The sequence below is a fragment of the Argopecten irradians genome, chromosome 5 (genome assembly GCF_041381155.1).
Source record: "Argopecten irradians isolate NY chromosome 5, Ai_NY, whole genome shotgun sequence".
In the NCBI taxonomy this organism is placed as follows: Eukaryota; Metazoa; Mollusca; class Bivalvia; order Pectinida; family Pectinidae; genus Argopecten; species Argopecten irradians.
This window is the reverse complement of record NC_091138.1, coordinates 45926640-45953948: the sequence shown is the minus strand read 5'-3', so window position 1 is coordinate 45953948 and position 27309 is coordinate 45926640. Positions and strand designations below refer to the sequence as shown.

The 27309-nt window shown below is 37.4% G+C and overlaps 1 protein-coding gene across 15 annotated transcripts; it reads right to left on the bottom strand.

Moving 5' to 3' along the window:
• Positions 1-1165: 1165 nt before the first annotated feature.
• LOC138324026 (myosin heavy chain, striated muscle) lies at positions 1166-26802 on the bottom strand. Of its 15 annotated transcripts, XR_011208609.1 has the most exons (36): positions 26784-26802; positions 25159-25487; positions 24329-24472; positions 22278-22434; positions 21949-21976; positions 21191-21311; positions 18818-18910; positions 18060-18123; positions 17636-17734; positions 17287-17390; positions 16998-17136; positions 16651-16769; positions 16194-16514; positions 15725-16028; positions 15427-15497; positions 14635-14722; positions 13455-13572; positions 12991-13248; positions 12168-12843; positions 11868-12013; positions 11549-11639; positions 9022-9078; positions 8477-8563; positions 8153-8319; positions 7878-7956; positions 6381-6626; positions 6004-6200; positions 5669-5801; positions 5313-5529; positions 4929-5169; positions 4622-4814; positions 3796-4497; positions 3489-3656; positions 3194-3295; positions 2804-2849; positions 1839-1917 (listed from the first exon to the last, which is right to left on the bottom strand). XR_011208609.1 is itself a non-coding variant. In XM_069269016.1 (35 exons), exons 2-34 carry the CDS (start codon positions 25351-25353, stop codon positions 3221-3223), a joined length of 5898 nt encoding a protein of 1965 aa, XP_069125117.1. In that variant the 5' UTR covers positions 25354-25487; positions 26784-26802; the 3' UTR covers positions 1166-1917; positions 3194-3220. The 15 variants fall into 15 exon arrangements, 14 of the variants coding, with proteins under 14 accessions (XP_069125117.1, XP_069125118.1, XP_069125119.1 ...); XM_069269016.1 differs by lacking the exon at positions 2804-2849 and having other exon boundaries at positions 1166-1917; XM_069269017.1 differs by lacking the exons at positions 2804-2849; positions 3194-3295 and adding an exon at positions 2936-2973 and having other exon boundaries at positions 1166-1917.
• Between the last annotated feature and the right edge of the window lie 507 nt (positions 26803-27309).

Sequence of the window (27309 nt, the reverse complement as noted above, 5' to 3'; positions counted from 1 at the left end):
TCAAGAGGCATCTACACATCTACACAAGCCAAGACAGGCTTCCTTTTGATGCAGCTTTCAGCCAAATGTTCAGCCAAATGATCCAGTGGAAATGTATCATTATCAGGTAAGATATAAATATTATCACACTTTCTCTATTTACTAGTCAAAGTGTTTTAGGTGCCAAAGTTATACTGCTGGGTCCTTTGTTTCTTAACTTTCATTTCTGTTGTGATCGCCTCTCCCAATGATGGAAAATTATCCTTAGCTTCATTGTTTGATTCTCCAAAGTCAATTAGATCCTCTGTCAAATAATTCTTTTTTAGTGAGGTCTTTTCAACATTTCCAATAAGAAGATTTTTGAATTTTTTTTTAAACAGTTCAATATGGGTATTCTTAGCACCTCGATCATTTGTTTTGATATATGGTTAAGTACGATGATAAGGGACCGTTATTTAAAAATCTTCTGATTGGAAACGTGCAAGATCGTCTCTCCAGTGATGGCGAATAGTGTTAAAGCTCTAATGGTCTTTTCATTGCTTGTTTCTTCAAAGTCAAACTGTCAAATACATCTTCGTCAGTGAGGGTTTTTTTCCCTCAACATTTCCAATAAGAAGATTTTGAAATTTAGTTAAACTGTTCAATATTGCTATATTAAGCATCCCGATCATTTGTTTAGTCATATGTTGAAGTCCAATGATAAAAACAGCTATTAAAATCTTCTGATTGGAAATGTGAAGATCCCCTCTCCAGTGATGGCTAATAGTATTTTAACTTTAATGGTCTCGTCATTGCTTGTTTCTCCAAAGTCAATCTGTCAAATACTTCATGGCCAGTAAGTGTTTTTTTCAACATTTCCAATAAAAAGATTTTGAAATTTTATTTAACTGTTTAATACTAATATATCGTTATTATTTGTTTTGGCATATGTTCAAGTACAGTGATAATGAACAGTTATTGTCATCTTCTGATTGGAAATGTCATTTTTCCTCACACCGTGGATTCTGTCAAATCGTCAAAATCATGTCGATAACTATTCATAGTGAATCCATTGCTGAGACTTCAGTTTTTTAAAAGAAATGAAATATCCAGTCATATTACTGTATGTGGATTCACTGTAAATATTTAATGACATGTTCCATGCACACACGAAGCAAACCATGCAAACATTTAGAACTAAGACGTATTTTTATATATCATAGAAGAGCTTTATTAAGGTTCATCATCATATAATCGTCATTATCTTAAACCGCAACACGGAAACAAATCAAACATATTTGTTGTTTCCGGTATGCATTTTTGTCCAATGAGGGATCATCTGAGTATTGTATCCGTAAGCTTCCCTCTAAAAGGGACCATCTCAAGATGATTTTTATAATAATTATTTAATATTAATAATTTAAAGCTAATAAATTATTGCTTTATGATAATAATATTATCAACAAGTAACACTACAATCACAATCTCTCTGAGAAGAAATATTATTGCATATTTCATAAATAAACATAAAAACATCGGGGCACAAGTCACAAGCAAATGAAAAATCCATCCAGGGAATTTTTCACCCGCAAGGCTGTGTTATAAGGCAACTTTTTGTTGGACGGAGTCGCTGAATGGGACCTGCTCATGTAACAGTAGTTGTATATGTGACAAATGTTTTTCACGTCGAAGAATATAGAAATGCTCATCCACACTTAGTCCGCTGAATACACACAAATAACAGCAGCATTTTTATCTTTTGGTCAGTACGATTTCACTAATAGTCTTGATGATGTGGAATCAAAGCAAAACTCGCATCTCCTAAACACAATCCACATAATGTCATTTGATTGGTCAATATCCGTCATCATCCCCCTCATTGGACGGTGTTACAGAACGGTATGAATTCACCACAGAGGACCCTCTTGTTCTAGGGGAAAGGTAGCTGTAACTAGGGGACTGCAAGTGAGAGAAAAATGGCGATTAAGTTACAGATCATAGTCTTCAAAGTCAAGTAAAGGTTTGAGAGCTTTAGAACTAATATTCAATATCTTAGCAACATTCTGCAGAAATAGAGTAAATATCAAAGTGATCTAAAATATTAAAGAGCTTACTGTAGTAGATTTGTAATATAAATATATTTTCATCACATATTATGATAAATTGATAATTATATGTAATCCGGAAATTAGAGATGAATTATGTAATTGGTACACAATTCCTTAGATTATATTAGTATCTAAATATCTGAGTATCAACATAAACACTTGTGTCCTGAAAACAGAATTCTTGAAACCAAATGGATGCAAAACCACTGAAACTCAAAACACTTGTTAGAATGAAACCGATGAAATTAATATGATTGGATTTCAAAATCCAACAGGATGAATTCTTGTATTTTGAATCATTCTCATAAAACAGATATTGATGATCCTGTAGGTTTACATACTTCAAAAATTTTACAGGAAAATTTGCAAGAACGATTGTCATGCGATGATACACGTGGAACAAAAATGATCAGAAAATCAGTAGAAAAATAACGCTTCTGGTGAAAATATATTAGGCATGTGATGATTTGTGTTAAATGATTATGAGGAAAGGATCACATCCGATTGGTCCGAAATATCTGGTAGGCCAAGATGTATGGCTCGTCATGCACTGGATGGGGCATATTCAAGAAGGAATTCGTTCGTTTGCTTGATTTTTATGGAGGGTGTCTGGATTTGTGGATATTGAAAACAATATTTAACTTTGGGTGGAAGATGAACACGAAAAATACAAAAATGTCACGAGAAACTAAATACAGGAAGAGGGTACTTCACTCGACCCATGCTTCGTGACTTACTGATTGTGTATTACTAATATCGGTTGTAAACTTCGTAAGATGTTTACTGAAAAACAATAGCAATAAAATGTAGCCAACCATAGAACCAGCAGCACAGTAGCAATAAATAGCTCAACTCTCGAAGAAACTTACGGTGTCTATTCAACGTGGTGATGTGCGACATGTGCGGCCTGCAAGTTTTCAGGGAACGATTAAGAGCAAATTAGATAAATTCTAAACTAGAAAAACCTTAGTATTGGTTTACTTAACTATTGTAACTATATTTCAAAACGGTTGTAAGTAGTTTGTGAATGACTAATGATTACTACAGACTACTAGATATATAAGATTCTGTAATATGTTTCTACAAGGAATACCACTAACTACCTAGTGCCACACTTTCTGGTTTACCTCCTATTGGTATTGTGGCAAAGTTTACTATTTGGCGGTTGATGGTTCTCTCTGAGTACTAACTCCACGACCAACAAGATTGGCCGTACTCAGCATCCCCGGCTGTGATAAATATACAGAAAGCTAATAATCTAGAGAAAATCGTGCGATAACATATGAATTCATTTTTTTTATCTATTTGATATATATAAAGTTTTCTCTTTCTTTTCTTACTTCATTATTTCTATACAGAAACAACATGTTCGGCACATTTCTCGATTAATATCATTTCAAGTGAAAGTTATATAATACTTACGTTAGAAGCACTAACGGATACGCTGGAGCGCTGGACAGAGACGGAGCTACGGCTCTTGGCGCGGAACTTCTGGAGGGTAGAGTCGGCGGTGTCAGCGCGTTCCTCAGCCTCCTCAAGCTCGTGCTGGGCTTTGCGGTATTTGGCCAAGTTGATGGCTGCGATCTCCTCCTGTAAAGACCAATTAGAAAATTTAATGCAAGTATTTTTAGATTTTTAGAGATATGGGATATATTTCACGCGTCCGTTAAATCTTTTGAATTTTGAATGAATACAGAATAATGTCCTATCAATAGAAACGAATACTTACGGCTTCCTCGACCTGACGCTTGAATGTCTTGATCTTGGCGTTGAGTTTGTCAATGAGTTCCTGGAGACGTTCCTGGTTCTTCCTGTCCTCATCGGCCTGGAAAGCCAATTCCTTAAGACGGCGGTCGGCCTTGCGCATGTTCTTCTGGGTCTCAGCGTGACGGCGCTGCTCGTTGTCAAGTTCAGCCTCAAGCTCATGTACTCTGGATTCCAATTTCTGGATCATCTTCTTGCCTCCCTTGAGGGAAGAAGCCTCAGCCTCATCCAAACGGATCTGGAATTCCTTGACCTGGCTTTCCAAGTTCTTGCGTACCTTCTCAACCTGGTTGCTGTGATCCTGTTCGGCACGGAGTTCATCAGCAAGACGAGCGGCATCAGCCATAGCCTTCTTGCACCTCTCATCAGCACCCTTCAACTCGCCGTGCATCTCATCAAGGTCGGTCTGCATGGCATTGATATCACCCTCGAGTTTCCTCTTCTGGCCCTGGACAGATGAAACCTGAGATGTGAGTTCATTGACACGGTCGTTGGCATCAGCAAGCTCATTGTCAGATGCCTTGCGGGCCCTCTCGGCCTGTTCCAAGGCAGCTCTGAGCTCCTCGACCTCACCAGACATAAGAGTGCACCTCCTCTCAGCCATGTTGTAGGATTCGCGAGCCTCATCGCGCTGTCTCTGTTCCTCCTCAATGGATGTCTGCATTTCCTGTAATCATATAATTTAACACTTAGAAACTTTTGCATGTCTAATATATTGCAGTCGGAATTCAGATAATATCATAATTGAAAGTCCGTTTGAATTTTGAGGGCGCTATAATATAATTATTTACCCTGATCTGTTGCTGGTATCTCTTGACGGTCTTCTCCATCTCGGCCTTGCCTCTGTTGGAAGCATCGAGAGCAACCTCGAGCTCGTTGATGTCCTGTTCAAGCTTCTTCTTGATCCTCATGGCATCAGCCTTACCCTTGGCCTCAGCCTCCAAACTGGCCTGCATGGATTCAAGGGCACGCTGGTGGTTGCGGCTGTAACATAAAAGTTAAAAGTAAATTCGACTGTCACTGTTTGTGAGAAGAGAAGTAATGTTCGACTTTAATTTTGATGTCATAAGACAGAGATATGATGAAATATTTATTTACCGGGTGTTGTCGAATTCCTCTTCCTTCTCCTGGATGCGTTTGTCGATCTCGTTGCGGACGGTGGCGATCTCGAGCTGAGCACGCATGACCTTGGCTTCCTCCTGTTCAAGAGCACCCTCGGCCTCCTCAAGAGCGGCCTGGAGTTCCTCTTTTTCCATCTCGAGCCTCCTGCGGGCTTTGTCGAGCTCGTGTGTGGAGCGGCCTCCCTCGGACAGCTGATCAGTAAGGTCGTGGATTTCATCTATAACAAACAAATTCCATATTAATAATTTGAAACTATATTTCCAACTTATTAAGTATAATTGATAATTTAGTTTCATAGCGAGATGACTACGGATATGTATTAATCAGTCGTTGATATAAGGTGAATTCAATTGTCCTCACCAGCCAAGTTCTTGTTCTCCCTCCTGAGGGCACCAATGCTGTCTTGGTATTCCTCAATGCTGGCCTTGATCCTGTACAGCTCAGCAGAGTAGCCGCGGGATTCCTTCTGGGAGTTCTCGAGCTCGGACTGGAGGCTGTTGACCTTGGCTTGCCATTCAGCGGTGGTCTTATCGAAAGCACGCTGTTTCTTCTCCATCTGGTTGACACTGGCGTTAGCCTAAAACAAACCACGGAATAAGTATTTCCTTTCTATTAGAAATGATGAGGTTTAAATAAGAGTTGTATGTTTCTTATGAAGGTGTAATAATCATCAAAGTTATAGCTGTATTCATTTAATCGTTAAGTAATATACATACCCTGTCAACTTCAATGGACATGTCTTCCAACTCCTGCTGCAGGCGGGACTTGGCCTTCTCCAAGGCGCTGCATTTGGCGTTGGCAGCCTCGGTGGTCTGTTCAGCCTCAGAAAGCTTGCCGAGAAGTTTGCGCCTGTGATATAAGTAAAAGTAAATATTATTTCTGCATATCAAAATGAAACTTTACAACCAATAGCATTAAAGGTTTTAACAACGGGTGGAAATATCCATTTATCTTATGTCGACCTGTTTTTGGATACAATACAATTTCGTCTTTTGCCATTTCATTAGAGTTATTAGAATTTGAGTATTATTTGTGATTGTATAATACATACTTCTGGTCCTCAAGCTCCTCAGTGCGGTTAGCACCCTCGCTCTCGAATTTGGACCTCCATTGCTGGATCTCGTTGTTGGCCTTTGAAAGCTGGCGCTGAACATCAGATTTGGATTCCTGTTCCTCCTCAAGCTGTTCACGAATAGCATCCATATCGGCGTGCATGTTGCGGACCTCATTCTGGAGCTTGCTGCGGGCCTAAACATAAAAGTTAACATGTGTAACTATACGATGATAAGTGTTTACAATTTAAATGTCAACAAATATTAAACACTGTTATACATTGCTTCACATTGGTCCATCTATACAGAAATTTGTAAATTGAACGATTCTGTTTTCATTGTTAAAGGTATTTGGTGACAATAAAAGACAACTTACCCTGGTCTCCTCCTCAAGGCTGCGACGGGCATCCTCAAGCTGGGATGAGAGCTGAGATTTCTCCTTGGAGAGAACGCTGACGCGGTGTTCAGCATCCTCGAGCTGTCTGGTAAGGTCGGAGTTCTCAGCCTGGAGACGGCTCTTCTGGCTCTGGAGCTCGTTGATGGACCTCTGGCTGTCCTCGAGTCTGGCATTCAAATCGGACATCTGGGATTCGAACTGCTTCATGACCTTCTCGGAGCATCCCTGTGATAAAGTTTACGGCAAAATAGTAAGAAGGCGAGGTATATATGTTTGAGAAGAGTAATTTGTCAACTGTTGAGTTGTAACAGCCGCTCAATGTACATATGGTTAGTTAACGCTTTCGGACTAGGTCCTCCTGATATGTATTAACTCGTTGGCTGATGTGAGGGATGGTTCGTTTACTTCGAATTATTTTAACATTAATAAATAGAAAAGCACTTTTACATAATTTCACGTCCAACTGTAGAACAGCTGAACACTTACATTTGGTAGTTATATAATTGTAGTTTATTCCAAACAAATCAAGTACAGATGTTTTTATAACCGGTTTCAAAACAACATTGAACAGTATTAGTAGTCGTGATATGGATTCGTTAGTGAAATGGTGATTCATACTCTGAAAAACTGGAGATGAAGTAAATACATGCAAGTACAAGTGTGATGAAAATAAAGCAATTGTATCTAAGTGAATTTAAACAAAAAGTGATAAAACTTTACAAAACATTATTAACAAAAAGCCAAAAAATGTTGTCATGTTAATAAAAAAAAGCAATTTTGTTATCTGATAATCTGAATTTATGTTATTTCGTTGTTAATTCTATCACTGAAATTGTTAATATATCTCCACACGTTTTACCCTAGCTCTTTCGGCTTGTTCCAAACACATGAGCAAGTCTTCACATTCTACCATCAAGTCTCGTTTGTCCTTTTCTGATCTGGTTGATATGAGGGAAATGTCACATGCAATTTAGAATTTAGGTGTTTTCGTCATGCATTTCCTGAAAAACGGTCCTATGTCGTAATACTAGATAATCTGATAAAGTAAAAATCAGCTTGAAAACATGCCGCCATAAATAATTAAATAAAGTAAATAATTTGATGGCACATGCAAATTTCAGAATGACTACCTATCTACCTTATTCTTAGAAATATGTTGGATTTGAGCTTGTAAATCCTCAACCTCGCTTCTCAACTGTTGTTTCTCTTTCTCGGACCTGAAACGGGTTTAAGGGGACAATGCACAATATCACACAGGAAAGTACAATACAAAATAAAAAGGTTGGACTATCCACATCCTGATTATCTCGGGAACGGAATGTGTCTTTTCGGAATATCTAAGGATAGGTATACGGATTGACCAAACAGGAGGTGCCCTGTTCGATACATGCTCGGTAATATAAGGACGGATGGATCATCGTAAAGGACTGTGCTGTCGTTATGACATGCTTGGTGTAATGACCAGGCATGTGATACCTTGTTCTTCATGTTGTGAGTCATCTGACTCTCGAGGTCATCCATTTCGCGCTTAAGATCTTTCTTGTCCTTCTCGAGCCTGGAATTTGTTATAATTATTTAATTTGGTATACAACTGCTATCACATCCATATAATACGACTTAATCGAGTTATATTTAATCAATCTGCTCCAAAGCAGTTTGCAAATTATATCAATTTTCTGTGAGCATATTTTCAATCCTGAATATACTTTTGCAGCTAGGGTAATGTATATTGATAATTGAGAATAACTTACTTGGATTTGACTTTCTGGAGCTGGTCAACCTGGTCGGCCATCTCGTTGGCGGCATCCTGGTGCTTCTTGCGGAGGGCAGAGATCTGGGCCTCGTGCTGGAGGGAAGCCTCCTCAAGATCACGGCGGATCTTAAGAAGCTCAGCCTCTCTCTTCTTGTTGAGCTCAATCTGTTCATAGTATAATGCTATCAATTAGATTTCATTGCTAGAAAGAAGCGTAAAGTTGAAAATGGCAAACATATTCTCAAACAATTGTTTTTGTTTTATGAATATCACGCGAACTTTTTAATCACGACATCTCAGGTTTGTATACAAAGTGTCTTACCTGGGCAGATGTGGCACCACCAGCCTCATCAAGACGCTCACCGAGTTCTTCCAATTCACGGTTAAGTTCAGCACGCTGCTTCTCAACCTGTTAATCCAAGGAAGATATCTCTTCAAAACCAGTTAATGGTACAATAATATTCAACATTCTTTGTAATACGAGACTGGAAAATGCAGCTAGATATGTGTGTGGAGTGTTTCCCGCTGAGACTGAATGTTAAAATCTTAAGTAGAGATGGACAGAGATAAGCCTATACCATCAAAGTAACTTGACACCATCATCGCATCGTTGTAGGCAGCTGCTAGCAGTTTCGCCCGATCAATATACTATATTTAGATACTGAGTTATGCCAAGTTTATAAAACCTTTATTCAGCAATAAAATGGTTTACTTTTACTAAATATATTTTATTTGTATCACTCAAGGTATAATACGTTCAGTTCCATCTTAAAGTTTCATTCTTTGCATCATTAATAACTAATGTTTCCATTATACAATCATGTGTGTATGACATAACAAATATTTACAAGACAATTAATGGCTTACCTTAGCCCTGGCGTTCCTCTCGGCTTCGAGTTCCTCTTCCAACTCTTCGATCCTGGCCTGAAATTTTTCAACAGCCATGTTTGTGAGAATGTCCAAGTATTTTAATACGAAAATTATTTCCTTACTAACAAAGGATTAAGTTACTTTAGGATAACAGAAGGGGAAACATGGGGAAACAACAGAGGAAAACAAGACACTACCAGGACGAGGGAGAGTTGAGATAGCTATGAAGGGTGCTGGCACTTCATCGCCTCTTAAATCTCTGATTGGTCTGTACGTAAAGAGCACCTTAGCGAGTGCATACTTCCGCTATGAGTCATAGTAAGTGAAGTTTCGTCTGAACATCGCTGAGAAAATCAGATGACGCATTTGCACACAGACAGATAACAGAAACTCCCACAAACTTAGCTACTACACAAGTTGAAATTGTTTCAATCTAGTTTTACAGAGGCGTTATCAGGCTGCTGGGATGGATTGAATTACTAAGGTCTGCTGTTCTACAGAACATACCAGAGGAATGTTAAAAATAGACATCCAGATGCCTAAGTGAAAATAAAGGTCGTATACTTTTACGGATACATACAGTGAAAGCGAATTGCAAGTGCATGCATTTTATTGTTTTGGTTAGAGCAGAGCGAGATAGAGCTTTAGAATACTTTACTATGGAGAAATAAATGTAGCAACAATTACCGGAAATATTTCTGAACTTAGCTTTACTAACTCCAGAACAAAACAAATAATAAAAATATAAGCATAGCAAGAAATATAACATATAATAGAAATACATCATAATTTTACCTTAGAGCGAACAATACATTCCATTAGCGCACTGTGGCATCCTGAGCTTAGTGTAAGCGACGAATATTGCTATCAGTGCATCTAAATTGCTACAATTGCACCAGTAGCATAGAGAGCGAAAAGCCAACAGTTACACAAAGAGCAATTACGTTAAGCAATATTTCGCATCTACAGCAGCCAGAATTGGAAAATGTTGATACTGTACTTCAAGCAAACCCTTTAGGCCCGGAGATGTTAACGACAGATCCGACGCTTCCCGTAATACTCGCTTACTTCTAGCACTAATTCTGGTAGATCTCGGCTCATATTGGTAAGACCGAGAGAATAAAACTGGATGTGTAGCAATGCTTTCTATAACTGCAGGACTAACTCCTCTATAATCACGAGAGATATCCCCTAAGTAATCACTATATCCAGAAGATCTAGAAGTAGAAGATTTTGTAGATTTCTTTGATGATGTTGTCGTTGTTGTTGTTGTTTTCCGTGTTTCAGCAGGGGCAATTTCTGATTTAGGAGCAGGGTTAGATGTTGCCTTCACTTGTGATTTCACTTCAATAACAGAAGCCGCCTGTGGAGACGGAGTATCTAAAGGTGGAGGTTGAGGGCTTTCATCTTTACTGGTCTCAACTACACTACTCGAAAATTCCACTTTAAGTTGTTCCCCGTCAGACATAGTGATTGATTAATCAGAGATACTTCAAACGAAAAAAATCCCGGAAGGTCTATCTGCACTCAAGTGTAAAATCACAAAGACACCTCAAATCTAAATCCAAAGACTGAATGCCTATGTCGAATAGCCAAGACAAGTTCAACTCCAAGAGGACTAAGTCAAAGTGTACACAGTTTAGGGTTGTTGACGATCCAGTTTAAGTACATCAGATAATAGCAGCCCAAGTTCCTTGACATTGGAAGCCGACTTCCTGTATCAACACGAAACGACCCAACAACCTCCTCTAGAGACGTGTGGATAGAAGCTAAGACAAGACACGACTGGAAGATGTAACACACCGTCAGCCTTTAAAGGACGATGCTCATCAGCCAACTATGTGCTGAGGTAGTATGATCAATTCTGTCTCCATGGCTACCAGTAGAGTGCCTACCTTGTAGTGTCTACGCTACCTAACGAATGGTGATGTACACCGACAGCTATATACCTATCGCCACAGAACCACGTACATCAACAGTCGTACAATTACTATTGTCTTATTTAGCTAGAGGCCAGGACGGGGGTTAGACTGAGATTATGTCGTGATAAAATACCACATATAAAAACCATCAACGAAGAAGACAACTGATTATGATAAAGGCGGGGGCTGTTGGAATGCGTGCATCAAATTGCTTATCTTCACTGCTGTGGAATAACAACACTACACACACGTGCACTGCTATCCCGTTACAGCTAAGGCCCTGATTGGTCGTTATGAAGTGCCTTCCCTTTTATAGCGAATCAACATCAGACAGAGCTACCGTTCTTCCGCATACCACAGATTCTTGTGATCATGTTGTGCAACATGTGTAAGACTCCCCAGACCATTACACTGCTTTCGCCTGCGATTTAATCTTCATTAAGTGTTCTAGATAACACCCTCAACAGGTCCTAATAACTCTTATTAGTGTAGATGATGATAGGCCCTTATATCTGATACCGTCCCAAAACTTTTCCGACAGTTATACTACTGGTGCAAGTGCAAACAAAAGTTGTTTTTTTAAATATAATGTATCAACATACCTGGAGTTCCTTGATCTTCCTCTGGAGCTGGCTGACAAGGTTCTGTTCATCCTCGAGCTTGGAGTTCAAGCTGCTGATCTCAGCTTCCTTCCTGTAATCGAGAAATAAATATATATTATATATATATGTTCTTCATTAGTTCTAACTAACTGCTATATTTATTAATGAATTTTGACTTTAGAAGAAATATAACAATATCATTGAATATGAATTTACATATATTTATACTGAATTTTCTTCTATAATGACAATTTGATATATTTGTCTATATATAGCTATATGTAATGTAACTATAAACTATTGTGATATCGATTCTTACCTCCTGACGTTCTCCTCGAGTTCCCTCTTGACGCGCTCAAGATCCTCAACGTTCTCCTGTGTGGATTTGAGGTCCTGTTCGACCTTCCTCTTGGCCTTCTCAACATCACCACGGACCTTCTTCTCGCGCTCAAGGTTGTCTTCAAGCTAAATAAAAATAAATCATTCAATCAACACTTGTGTTAATTACTATATCAATAAAGTCGCTTATATAAAATCATTTTATAATTAGGTCTCTCGAATTAATTTTTCAGAACATTTACAAGACTAATAAAATATTACATTTGTTAACTTTATTTACCTCGTCAAGAGCCTGTTCAAGCTTGGCCTTCAGTTTGTTGAGGTGGTTGCACTTGTCCTCCTCAGCCTGGAGAGAATCAGAGGTCTTCTTGTTGGCCTCCTCAAGAGCCTTCTTTTCCTTGTTGAGCTTGCCAATGTGCTCATCCTGCTGGGAAATCTCTCCCTGGAGGGTGGAGATCTGGTTGTCCTTGTGGGCTTTGTCTTGCTCGGCCTTCTGGAGGGTGTTCTCAAGATCACCAATGTCCTTCTTGAGGTTGGCGTTATCAGCTTCCATCTTCTTCTTGATGCCCTCAAGATCGGCAGCGGCATCTTCCTCGTCCAAGAGACGCTCCTCGAGTTCCTTGATCTGAGACTCGAAGTCAGCCTTCTGCATAATGAGTTTCTCAACACGCTCTTCCTGGTCTCCCATGGAGTCCTCAAGGGTCTGGAGCTGAAGGAAGAGGTCATTCTTCTGTTCCAAAAGGGTGACATTCTGTTCCTCAAGTTCCTTCTTGATGCGCTCGGTCTTGGCAAGATCTTCCTTCATCTTGTCCATCTGTTTGAGCTGTTCCTTCATTTCCTCCTCTTGACGGGCGATGCTGAGGAGAGGCTTGACCTTGGAGTAGAGTTTCCACCACTGCCAGTTGCGGAGAACCAACCATTTCCTGATGTTACGCTGGATCACGGAGAGACCAATCCTGAAATACAAAAGATGAGGTTTAATTAAAGATCCGTAAAAGTTCTTAAATAATTATTAAATAAACATAATGTTAATTTATTAATGTAGTTTCTATTTTAAAGATTGCATTAAAAATAATATCAAATCAAAAACTAAGTATGCTAACCTCTGGTCCTGGAGTTTCTTGTATGCCTTACGGATGAGGTAACCACGGATGTGGGCCTGGAACATGGAGATGATCTTGGAAAGACGCTCGTCACGCATTTCCTCAAGGTTACCGAGGACACCGGCCTTGAAGAATACCTTGGTGGTACCAAGACGGTATTCAGCGGGATCCATCTGGAGTCCAGCAAGAATCTTCTCGGAGACGGTCTTGCCATCAACGAATCCTTGTGGGATGGCGTTGGGGGCCAAGATACTGTATCTGTTGGGGATAGAATTGTACGAATATTTAATCGTGGTAGCATGGTGAAAAACTGTGGAGATTTAATGATCAACAGTCTGTTATTGTGTTTTCGTTACTTGTGGTATTCCATAGATTCCGATCAATATGTGTGTATAAGTAATCATATTCTTTTTACTCCAAGAAATTATCATCTAAGTGATTTTATTTTATTTCAAATTATTTACCTCTGTTTGAACTCAGAGTAGATCAATCTGCTGGGGAATCCCTTTCTGCAGATACGGATTCCTTCAAGTACACCGTTACACTGGAGCTGGTGAAGTACGAGCTCAGCATCAACAAGACCTTAAACAGAGAAACAACATGTCAATACCGCATTTAACAACATATGTATTCACGTGCCTATCTGAAATCGAGTGCTTTTCACGTGTCTATCTTGCGACAATTTATATCGTCAATTTGAGATCAATTTTACACCATACTCCTAATGTGCAAATATTCCGTGTAATATTGTAAGGAATTGATACCATGGCACTAATCGAAGAACCTGTATGACATTATATATATATATCATTTCGACAGTTACATCTACCAGAAAAATATTGTATTTTCTTAGCGGTTTTCGATAATGTGTTTATTTAGAGCGATATATAACATTAAGAAATGCTGAAACGAAAATTCTAAAAAGAACTATAAAGATAACATGTTAGCGAAACACGGATTGGGTGAGAGTCGTGAGGGAAATTAAAACATAAAAAGATAATCCAGGTTCTTCTTTTTTAGGGTACGATACCTACCATCAACAGGCTTCATATACAAGCTCACCTGGCTCCTTCTCTAAATTCGGGATAATGCATCGTACAAAGTGCGGATTGGTTCTACGCAGATTGCACATCAATTTGTTAAGACTTTCCTAAGGAAAAAGGATGCAAGGACAATCAAACACACGAGGAAGGTGTGAAACAAAGACCTTCTGGTATCCTTTGTCAATCTCACAAGGAAAGGTAGATTTTTTAATTTATCTTTTCAGATACATTTTTCTAAAAGTTGAATCGATACATAGATTTTAAAAGAAGGCTTACGTTTAAACCAAATATTTGCTGTGCTTTTGTAACAAGTGAATTTTTGTAAACTAATTTTGTAAAAGCTGGTCAGAATAAAGGATCAAAAGGTAAAGTTTAATACCACATGATGACAAAGGAGACAAGAATGTCTATCAAACAAAAACATTAATTAGTCTCTAATAGGTACGTCTGTGGTATGTTATGTTGTGTGGGTAGGGTATAGGTTTGGGACGCTGAAGGACACGTGTAGACCGCTGAAAAAAATAGGGTTTACCTGTACTAGCACACCGTGCGAAAACTTAAGACGCCATCCGTCAGGAATAAGACGTCTTTATTTATTTACCTGGCTGTTTCAATTCGTTGGGAATGATGCAACGCACGAAGTGAGGGTGAGTGCTGTACAAGTTTTTCATAAGCTTGTTCAGGGATTCCTAAAAGCAAAAATAGTTGTCATAGCAACAATGAGAGTATACATGAACTACTACAAAAGCGACGCATATGTATTAGAAATGAGTTGTTCCGCACAAGAATGGAATTATGTTATACGAAAGAATGAATGATGAATACATGCAGAATGGCAAAGAATAGAGGTTTAGGAGGGATGAGTATTTTTTCCATTAAAATGTGCATGCAAATTTGTTCAAGTGAAATTTCTTATATTAATTTTACTGATGTTACAACAACATGTAGTTATACGGGATTAATACGTTAGTTTTCCTTCGAATTAAATAAAGAAATCGCGCATTCGCGTTTTCACTAATTCTTAGTATGATGAAATATTATTGAAAGTAATATATTAGTAAAAGAAAATGTTAATAGGCAAGAAAGGGAGGTTTTGTCCTTTGGAATATTAAGTGAGGGTTGGTGGGGTATGATAAGGAAAAGTGGTTGGAGAAATCCCTGATAAGGGCACACGTGTTGTGTAACGTAAGATGTGATCATGGATATATAATAATGTAATGTATTCAAATGATATTTCACTATATACAAATGTTAAGAATATATCATAATATTTTATTGCATAAAAAGTGTCATATTTTCAGATATACTTATTTATTTTATGAAATTGATCACTTTTGAGATGAAATAGACTGGATATGCGAAATCATGCGGGTTAATAAAGCTGATGGTTTACCCTGTGGACAGCGGAGATGGTCTGGAAAGCGCTGGACTTTCCCTTCTTCTTCTTGCCGCCACCAGCGGGCTCTGTAAAATTCAAATGTTGATTCTTGTTACAAAATACATAAGTTTTTACAAAATTCATAATTTTTTCACAAAATTAATATTTTTTTCACAAAATCAATATTTTTTTTTCACAAAATTCATAATGTTTCCCAAAAATGCATAAATTTTAGTAATATATAAGCATGGAGATTTGAATTAATTTGCATTACAAATAGTGTCTGTGGATGTAGTGCTAAGAGCATGCTTACCTTCGGGAGCCTTGAAGAGCTCAGCTACCAGAGGTTCCTTGGAAGCTCCAAGAAGGGCTACAACGTTCTCGTTGATGGGATCCTTGTTCTTCTCGAGCCATCCGGTGATGCTGTATGGCACGTTTCCGGCGTAATGGTGGAGCTCAAAGTGAGCGGGGCCCTGGTTTGGCCTGGTTGGCTTGCCGGGCTTGGTGAACATACGGTTCTTGCCCATGTGGTTCTGGTACAGTTTGTCCTGGAAAGACTTGTCGTCGGCTTTGGGGAACATGCACTCTTCCTCAAGGATGGACAAGATACCCATAGGCTGGAACATAATGCGAACAATCAATATTCAATGCTAATCGAAGAATAAACTGTCGTATGTCTAAAGAAGTAAACAAAGAGCTAATGTTCAAGTTCGCGATATACTTTGAATTGCATTCTATTATTAATATTAACCATTTGTAAGTTGTATGATTAGTAGTCTTACCTTCTCGATCAAGTCGATACACATCTGCAGATCCATACCGAAGTCAATGAACTCCCAGGCAATTCCTTCCTTCTTGTACTCTTCCTGCTCAAGGATGAACATGTGATGGTTGAAGAATTGCTGCAGTCTCTCGTTAGTGTAGTTGATGCAAAGCTGCTCGAAGCTGTTGAAGTCGAAGATTTCAAAACCAGCGATATCGAGTACACCAATGTAGTAGTTCCTCTTGGCCTTGGTGTCAAGAGTCTTGTTGACTCTTCTTACCAGCCAGTTGAACATACGATCGTAAAGAGACTTAGCCAAGGCACCAACGGAGTTGACGACCTACACAAACAAAGTGACATGTTTTAATACAACACAGAATCACATCTTAGTTATAAGTAAAATGGGCGACATTTGAAAATGAATCAATTAACATCTTTTACTATTTTCATTTTTTATTGTAGATCTTGAAGCTCACCTGGTTCATGTTCTGGCCCTTGGTGACCATTTCTGTGCCGACCTTTACTTTGGGTTTCAACAAAGCCTTCAGGAGATCGCCGGCGTTGATACCGCAAAGGAAGGCAACCTTCTCGGCCTCTGTTGGAGAGAATCATCAGAATGGTGGTTAGCGGAGTTTAATTCACCTCTTAATACAAATACACGCATAATTTTACAAGCGTTTTACTGTTTTCTCGACTAATACCGATATGTTAATTCTTAATCCATCAATATTTTCATCCAATTATATATATATAATACAGATATCATTAAAGCAATTAAGGGTATTATCAAAGTCGTTTCAATCGATTGGAAAGTTCAACTTACCAGCAGTTCCATCAGATTCGGCCTGCTCTTCACGGGGCCTCTGCTTGAATTTCATTTCACCCATGTGCAAGATGGAAGCTGTGCATTTGAACATGGACTGCTTCTCTTCCTTTGTGAAGCCGAGAATGTCGAAAGCTTCCTGTAATTCAAAATTGATGAACAACAATTAGACAAATAATTTAAAGCGACGCATATCAAAACAAAAATTCAAACTAAAAGACCGAACGCGAATAAATACTTAGTAGAAGATAAGCGTATATGAAGTATTTTTTATTTCCAATGTACTTACATCACAAAGTTTGAATTCTTCTACATCATCGATGTTGTCAACAGTCAAGCAACCCTGGTTGATGAAGGAATAGAGTCCAGAATCGGGTGTAACGAGCATAACATCTGAAGAAGAAACCAAAGATCATTAAAACGAAGATTCACAAAGAGAAGGTAACTAAAGAAATAGTCTGTGCCGTAAAACGTTATCTTCACATTTCCCTGTATTCTGTCAAAACATTATTTTCATCATGAAAGCGAAGATGAAAAAAGATAAAGGAAACAAACACGTCTTTTCGCACGGTAAAACGTTATCTTATCATTTCACTGTATTTTGTCATTTTGCTCAACTTTAACGTTGGTATATTTACCGTTGAGCTCAGGAATGGCGTTGGAGCAGATCTGGTAGAAGATGTGGTAGTTCCTCTCGGCAGACTGCTGATATGTTACTCTGGATTTCTCGAGCAAGTCTGTAACATGAAACAATTTCAAATAGTAGCAAGCTCCATCAATGAGTATAACTATGTGCAATACGGTAGGCAAAACTAATAATAAAGTTCTTAAAAAAATATTCATTATCAAATTTCTCTTTTGACGTATTTCGATCACCTCTAAACCATTTTTAAACTTGTCCTACTTCTAACACAGCTCTATATAGTATTTTAAGAGTAATCCAAATTACTTGTTGACCTATTTCAATCACCCTAAAACCATTTTTAAACTTTTCCTACTTCTAAAACTAAGACAGTTCTATATAGAATTATATCGGTTAATATGTAAAATAAGGTTACTTACATGTCTCGATATCAGCTCCGGCAATTTTACCAGTGGGGCCGAAGTGGATACGGATGAATTTACCCTAAAGGAGATATAAATAGCAGATGGTACAACATTCTGCTAAACTTTTCATGTAACATCTAACATAAAAATGATCTGTATTCGACGTAACTCATAATAAATCGCACAAATATGCCTTACATTTGACAGATTTTATTAACTATTGTTATTTACATTTACACTTAATGCATTTCGTGAAATATACATTACATTGGTTCATATTTGAAAATGTTCGTTGATATATATAGTTATATACATATATACAATGCAAGTGAATATTTCTGAAAATTTAAAAGTGTCAAGGTATTCCATTAAGTCTGCTATGGGAGAGTTTTGTGTTAACATTTGGGATTGGAAGATTGGCCTATATCAGTGGTGTATAGGACCGCCAAAAGAAAATGACAAAAACATATTTGACTTTCAATTTTGGACCACTGATTTGAGGAAAAGGAGCATGCAGATTTGACATCAAAACAAACGTGTGAAAATAGAAGGTTATAAAACTAATCTAGAATATTTTAAGACAACTCCAAGAAAACATACTTTGATTTTTTTGCTTTCGACAATTCAAAGAGTATATTTTTTTCATATACCTTAAAGTGTATAAATATCTTTTCTTTCTCAAAGAGCACAATTTTTTTCGTGTTTTATCCGAAACCAATATATGAACTTGTACTTGTTAGTCATAAACTTGCTGCCGACTTCTCTGTACTTACGAATCGAGAAGAGTTGTTATTTCTTACAGTCTTGGCATTACCAAAAGCCTCAAGGACTGGATTAGCTTCGATGATTTGATCTTCGAGGTTACTCTTTAATCCAAAGGTGTGGTGGTTGGAAGGAAAGTGAACAGAGGAGGTAGGATGAGTTAGACATCAACACAAAGGAACCTTAACTAAGGTCAGAGACGTAGTCTCCTAACCTAATGGTAATTCTAATTGTTTGCTTCAGCAATGTCAATTGCTAAAACATACAGGGGTTCAAACGAGCTGGCGTGTGGATAAGCAAATCAAACGTAAACGCTTTGTTTTCAATAAGACCAATATGACAAAATGTTCTTGCGAAACTGCAAGTTTTATAATTTTGTATTTCTAATGTTTTTTCAACGAAACAAAATATTTTTGCTAAAACGCAAGTTATATAATTTTGTATTTCTTATTTTTTTAAAATCTACATTGATAATACTTATCTTACCAACTCATTTTAGACAAGGTGATTTTAACATAAGATAGGTGAGTTAGACTTCAGACAGATTTATCATCAGATAGATAGATGTGTCCTCAGCTGTGGGAGTTCAAGGAAGAGGGAAGGGGCTAGGTGTGATCCTTTGTAGAGTTTGGAATCCTGAAGGGTAAAATCTGTGAGGTCACGCAGGTCACTCAACCGCAACGGGGTCCAAAGGGATGCTGCTCCCACCGGCAATACTTACGAATCGAGATGAATTGTTATTACGTGTGGTCTTGGCGTTACCATAAGCCTCAAGTACAGGGTTAGCCTGGATAATCTGGTCTTCAAGGGAGCCCTCCTATATTGTTTGGAAATGTTTGGGAGGAGTGTTTGGAAGGGGAATTTTGATTTTGGTAAAGGGTTGGGAGAAAAGAGAAACATAAATGACGTTTTAAATGAGCTCATTATTTCAACATCAGACGCATCACCAAAAACACAGTCATAAATATCTATTATTATAATATTCAGTTTCATAGCTGAGAAAGCAAGATATATAAAGCGCAATATATCAATATTGTAAAATAATATTTAACATGTAGCTTTATAAATATATACGTATCATGCAGCAAAAGTTATAGATGCAATATAATGATAAATATTTATCTTAAGGCTTCTACAATATATATATGAAGAACATATGAACGCTGGAAAAGAAATTGTGTTGAAATTAGAATCAAACGTTGGCTGGATTTGAGGGTTAGTGGAATATTTATTTTTAATGTTGAAAGGTTCTCTAGGGTTTCAGGAAATCACTCGGTGGCACACGGTGTTTTTTCAGGTACTTATCATGTACCAAGGTGTATCTATTGTGTGTGCATGACCTTCTCTTAACAGTGAAGAGGCTTGCATAGGTGGGGTTCACTCGGTTCGTAGTGTGCTGACGTAGTCAACTTACAGTGGTATCACACCATGCATGGAAAGGGCAAGTTGAATTAGTGATCGAATACAAGTGGTATTGAATAACTTTGTTATGATGGTTCTTCGATGGGGTGGGGGTTGGTAAAGATCATCTTACTACAGGTACAGGAGCAGTAAAAGGTGATAATGTGAAGGCAAAATTGTACTTTTGTGATAGGAGAGAAAGGTAAAGTGGAAATTAAGGGAAATCAAGTTTTGAAAAATTCGGGAACAAGCAACTTCACTGTCGTAATATTGCAATTTTGGTTGTTGAATAAAAAAATGAAAATTTGAAGTTGGGGAATGAAAAAGTGTTTTAATCAATTACTTAGAAAGAGCGGAAAACATGCCATTTTCCCCTCATTTATGATGCAGTTTTAATAGTCCAGGAATGGTTGGGTTCCGGTCATGCGCACTCATTGAGATAACCTAAACTACCTTCTTGTCACTGGCTTCCTCATCCTTCTTTTTAACGGCGCAAGCTACTTTAGCCAAGTACATGATTACTTTTTTGGTGTTTTCAGTCTTACCAGCACCGGACTCGCCACTTTGAAATAGAACATTTTTTGTGTTAAATAACATTGAGCATAACATATATTTATATAAACTAAGCAAAGCATGTCTCTACATCCCTGCAGGTACAACATAATGATTCTTGATTATCTCCCCTCTATAAAAAAATCCGTCGTTTATATAAACGAAAATGAAATTTGGAATCAATCAAATGTTTTTTAACGAGCAGGAATGTAGAAACTACGTAAAACCCACGCCACGTATAGGTTTTACGCTGCAATATATAAATACAGTACAGCACGTTCACACGTGGTAGTCGTGAGACACCGGAAAGTGCCAGATACAAAAAAAAAAAATTAACACTGACCCCCAGGTGTGAACGTGAGTTTTTGCGTCTAAATATAGAGCTAAATCTACAAGCATCTTTGGATATGATCATCCGCCAAGACACTTACGGCTCTTGCATGTGTAGTGGTTGGTTCTTCTTGTTTTTGTTTATAAAGATTGGCTGCTACTCGAGCAAAGTACATTATCACCTTCTTGGTGCTTTCGGTTTTACCTGCACCTGATTCACCCCTGAGTAAATGGTAGGGAAAAGAAATCATTTATATATGCACATTAGAACTGTCTGTCATGGGTGAATATCTCTGATACAAGGTATGTAATTTTCTATTTTACCCCGATTTCGATTTCAGTAAATCATTAAATAAAACCATAGATGCAATATCGCAGCAATTAAAATGGCAATAGATAAAGAACGATTTCGTATAGATGAAAAAGTGTAAATTCATGAAACATGAATTCGCCGAGAAATCTATATCTCAGTCATTGACGTTTTACCTGGTTTCTCGGTTATAAAACGTCATTTCACTCACAGAATGAGTGAATTGCTGGACAATGTGAAGACCAAGGGGAGCTAACTCTTTTAACAATAGTATATATATCCCAGTTTCTTTACAGATTCAAAACTTTTCTCCATAAAATCCTGATGTATCAGTTAGCGATTCATTTTGTGATTATATCAATGACTATTTTTGTTGCATCAAAAAAATAATACTTGAGTTTCGTTACTGATTCACAACTTTCCCCCATAAAATTCGGATGTATTATTCAGCGATTCATTAAATATGATTATCAATAACTTTTTTTGTTGAATTATAGAATAAAGGGCCCACAACCAATTTCAACCAATGCTTAAGTTAATTATACTCACGTGATCAAACAGGACTGGTTCTCACGGTCTGAAACACACAAACATTAATCATAAATATCATGTTCGTCAAGAAAATCATGATGTAGAAATTTAATAATTCAATATTTTCTTTTATACTATTCTGACAAACATGAAATATGTATTACACATTTTTGCACTATCTCATCATCAAATTACGAACTTGAATATCTTATTGACAGACTTTCTTCTCGGTTGACTTTACAAGATGGCTTTATAAACGACTGTATACTTTAAAAGCTTAAACCAATGAAAATGTTTGTTACAAACGAAATGGGAAAGATGGAATCGTTGCTTGTTGTCATGCGTACCTGTGACCATGTTTTGGTAGGCATTGTCAGCCACAGAGAACAGATGGGGTGGGATCTCAGTCTTCCTCTTGCCCCTGTACTTAGCGATGACGCTGTCTGTGTAGATGGGCAGACGTCTGTAGGGGTTGACCGCGATACAGAAAAGTCCAGAGTATGTCTGTAAGTTATAAAGAAAGGAACATCAAATACGTGAACAAATATACCAGGATACTCACAGAAGTTCATACTTAGTCCAGAGTATGTCTGCAAGTTATAAAGAAAGGAACATCAGGTGTGTGCATCAAATACGTGATCAAATATACCAAGATACTTACAGAAATTCATACTTATGATTTAAATGTGATTTTCTATGTTATACTTGGTGAATGAAAAAAAAAGGAAAAATATCATATTCTCAATATCAATACCATGATTATTAGCAAATACCCTAGTCTAAACAGGAACATAGTGCAGGAATATTAAAAACACAGGGGCATATACCTTGTGGATAATTTTGAGGGGAAAAAAACTATGTCCATCACATAATTTCAAAAACATTCGGGAATATTATCTTTTTTTTCTCATATCGAGATCTAGTACATTTAAATTTAGCTATGGTAAAATGGCTGCCAAACAAGACCCTCAAAATACTAAGACGTGAATTTTGTTCAAGACTCCAATAAAATACAAATATGGTCGGGTTTTATTGATCTAAACTAAATCATATTAAGATTTATATTCAATAGAAACTACATGTGAAACACTTTGATATCACACTAATCTCCAAATCAAGACAATGCATGCTATTAATATGTAACGTCGTTGATTGGCGTTCCGATTTTGTTTTCGTAAAACAAATCGGTCTGTACAATAAAAGATGAGCAAACGGCTAAAGAAGTTCGAATTAGGAAGTGGGGAATGAGAAGTGGATTAGGTGTAATACTAGCCCGTGGCGGGTGACTCGTAAGTCCGATAATCCGATAATCCGACTACAGGGGCTAATCCTATTACACAGTGTAGTTGGGTCTGGCTATCTGTCTATCTATTTAATTACAAATCAATGTTTCGACCACTCTTACAAACATGACAGTATGAACAATGTACTATACATTCAAGATTTATATATGGCAAGCAGATGTACGAGGAAGTTTTATTTTCTTCCGATGTTTCCAATTATATGCACTACACATTCAAAAAGTGCACGTGTTGTTTTTATTTCCTTTTTTTTATTTTTATTTTCGAAGTTTTCAGTATGCATATCTGATATTTGCTTTCTGATCAAAACTGTTTGAAAGTAAACTAAAATAAGTATTTACTGAAATATTGTGCCTTTTAAGAGCAAGTATGTGCATTCCATAAAGAATCCCGAGATAAACATCAGATAGAAAGCCATGTTGTACGTAGGAAGTGACAGGGGATGGTAGCTGAAGGGAAACATTTCCACTGAAACCTATCTTATATCTATATACAAGATGACTATTAGATAGGGATGGTAACTGTATGTACATACCGCCTAGGCATCGCTGACGTCAGCGAGTCATGTTACAGTGCCTGGATTTATTTTTAGACTCTACGGAATACCCATATTTGGTTAGCAGTAGTCAGGCATTGGGGCTCGCTATGGGGGATACCTAGCTAAGCCGATACTCAAGATATTTACGTACTGCTATGCAGTAGACCGTCTGCAGTTGCTGTTCTAAGCTAAACTGCACATGTGATTATACACCTACATGCTCTGTATGACCTTGAGAGTCAGAATGATGCTCTATCGAATTTTGACTTTGACCTTGACAATGACATTTAGATATTCTCTTCTTGCTACCTATTCCTGATTAGTTAACTAAATTATTAACTTAATAAATTCGCACCCCAACGAATTATAATTCCTTTCTTTCTACAGTTAATATTGCTTTACATGTATTTCAGAGTCTGAATTTCTGTCTAAAGAGCTATATGGCGATGAACTAATATCTAAAGTCTTAAAGTTGCAAGCAGGGCGGGGTACTTCATATTTCCTCTCGGATGGGATAGGGTGTTTGGAATGAAGGTTTTAAGTAATTCTGTTTACTTACGTAGATCAAGCCACTGGTGTATCTGGATCTCAAGTTGTATAATACGGAGGCTTCGTTAAGATAAGTCATGTTGGCCATGTCTTCGAGCTTCTCGAATTTGGGAGGATTCATGGACTGAATGTCATCCTTCTTAACTGTCCTGGTCTATAAACAAACAAAAATCACAAAATAAAATTTCGTAGATTTTACAAAGCACTGCAAAGTTAGCTTCGTTTCCACGACTATTATTCTATTCATTGTAATATCAACGACTCGTTCGTTGTTCTGCATTATTTACTTCATTATGATTCAAATTCTTCGACTACTGGTTAATAATCACAGGACATTGTGGAATAACAGTTTAATTGTTAAAACGAAGTATCTGTTTCATCACAAGATGTCTCCGTTATTTACATACAAAGTTGATTTACAAATAAAATGGTGGATGATTTTGAATATCATTTGGGTATAATTTTGGTTTTATTTTCATTTAAGTTAACAATATACAGTAATTGTTTCTTGGCTTTTATTTATCTACGATTTGACTGGCATGGACCTAGTTTGTAATATACTGTAAGCGTACGTATTTTTGCGAACTGAAATCTTATCGGCGAATCAATCTACAATGCTAAATGTAAGAAACTTTTCGATGCAATAAAAATTCTTATCGACACTACAAGTAACTGTTGTTATTTCATTTATAATTTTGCGGGCTTTCCCTATTGCCAAACTCGCCAAAATAAGGTCACCGCTAAAATTCGTACGTTTGCAGTAAATGCTATTTTGTGAATTTTATGGCAAATTATCTAAAGGAAAATGTTGATCTTTATGAATATGATAAATATACATACGGAGCTGTCAGCTACGATCTTGACAGTGATTTCATCGCCCTTGGAGGACTGGATTTCAGCGGAAGCGAATCCCTCCTTCTCATCGGGTACCCAGCAGTTCTTCTTGCCGTCGAAAGCGGCTGTCTGCTCCTTCATCAACTTCTTGCGGTCGACCGCAAGATACTGAAAATCGGGGTCACTAAAATCGATATTCATCTTGAATGGTTATACTGCAGGAGCAAGCTCTCTGCCTAATAAATAAAAACTAGACGAAAACGGAAGACGAAGTCTCTCTCTGGACTGGCCTGTACTAGGTCAACTACAGAACAGATCAGCCCTTCAAACACAACCTGCAAAATACAAAAATACAAACATGGTAAGTTTCTTCATGTTCACATTTGTTTTCTCGCTGTACGCTTATGATATCATTTATATTAAATACACACAAAGTCAGTTTCTTTGCTTTCGCATTTGTTTTCTTGTTTTATATGCACTAATCATATCATTTATCAAAAGACAAACTAGTTCCTATTTTTCGTTCATATTTACTATGTCCTCTATGCGCTAAATTGTAATATGAAACAAACGCAAAGTTTTTAGTCTGTGCACTTGATCATATATTCTCCTATATCTAAAGTTTACCAATCTTATCTTGAAGAAGTGTCAATTAACAAAAACTCGTGGATAAATTTAGAATTTGGCTAAACCATTTAGAATTTGCCCAAACTATCTAACTTATAAGAACTCGGCAAACAGCATCAAAAGCTGTGAGTACAATTCTAACATTCAAAGTCAACTTCAAATAATTCATTTGCGAAATGTTAACCAATGGAGCCATGTAACATGATATCTACAATATCTCTACACTAAAAGCGTAATATAACATAACATTATGATATTAAGAAATAGGTATACGATAATATCTACTTACTCAATTCATTTTAAAAATACAATATGTAAACAAAGTACATGCATACTAAAGTGTAAAAACATGCAATAGGAATATCCGGGTTGTAACATGGGGCCCCGCCCCCTTCGGCCTTAGTAGCTAAAGTCCAATGACATCTGCGGTCAATTTCAGAACACACACTAAGGCCTAGTGGCGGGTAAGGGAAAACAATCAGAATTTCCTCAATTAAATCCAAGTGAAATAATCCAAATTGAAAATCCACAAAGGGTAAATTGTTTCCCTTTTATGGAATCACATCCGAGTATAAGTTCCGAGTAGGCAGAGGTCCAGGTTGTTCGGGACAGGCACGCACACACAATATTAAACAGAAATCGTCGACTGGATTAGCTCCGATAGGTTATTATAAGGTAAATCACACTTCTTAATACACAAGTATTAGCATGCAAAAATCCGGTGAAGATTGTTGATCGGGTAACAAATAAAGATCCTCGGATAGGACAGGTAGTTACAGGGAAGATCAGTAATCCGGCTAAGTAATCCCAAAATGAGATTGGAGAAAATAAAAATGTAAGGGTGAAAGGAAAAATCAAACACACACTTGGAAAAATCTATAGACTACTACAAGGTATTAAGTACTTACTGTAACAGTAAGTTTACTATAGGATAATTATAATACTAGTTACTAGTAGGAATAGTAGGGTTAGGCACTGCAACTCTTAGGTCCACACATACTTACGGTTAAAAGCTGTCTGATGCTTTGACTGAGGCTACCTGCCGATTTATATAGTTTCTAGCTCCACACACTGTATGGGATGTATCGGATGTACCAGACGTTCTGATTGAACGAAAAAGATGCTGATGTTGTGTTTCAGCCAATCAGAATTAACGTTACATGAATGACAGATGAGAAGAAGAGGACGCTCCATAAGGAATCGGCGATGAGATAGAAAGGCATCTGGTTGAACATGAGATGCATACGGGTTACACAACGCTACAGACTGTTCTAATTATCCATAGGCTTCCCAGTGTGTGAAACAAGGGGGTGTTCCTGACTGGACGATCTGCTGACGATATTGCATTTCACCCCCTGCGATATTATACTTCGATATATTGATAGATATGGAGCCGTGCCATATTTCTTATTTATATATATATAATTATCATTTTATGTGGTTATTTAAAACAATTTTATGAATGAAATAAAAAAGTAACTTTCTTAACACCTAATGATGTGTTTATTTTATAGTAGAATGAACTTGTGT

What these genes read in the sequence shown, in the direction of transcription:
- LOC138324026 (XM_069269008.1), bottom strand. Translation starts at nt 25,353, where the DNA reads ATGAATATCGATTTTAGTGACCCCGATTTTCAGTATCTTGCGGTCGAC. An exon ending in TTGAACAGGCTCTTGACGAG is followed by an intron (nt 12,014 to 12,167) that starts GTAAATAAAGTT and finishes ATTTTTATTTAG; the next exon opens with CTTGAAGACAACCTTGAGCG. An exon ending in CTCCAGAAAGTCAAATCCAA is followed by an intron (nt 7,957 to 8,152) that starts GTAAGTTATTCT and finishes AACAAATTCCAG; the next exon opens with GCTCGAGAAGGACAAGAAAG.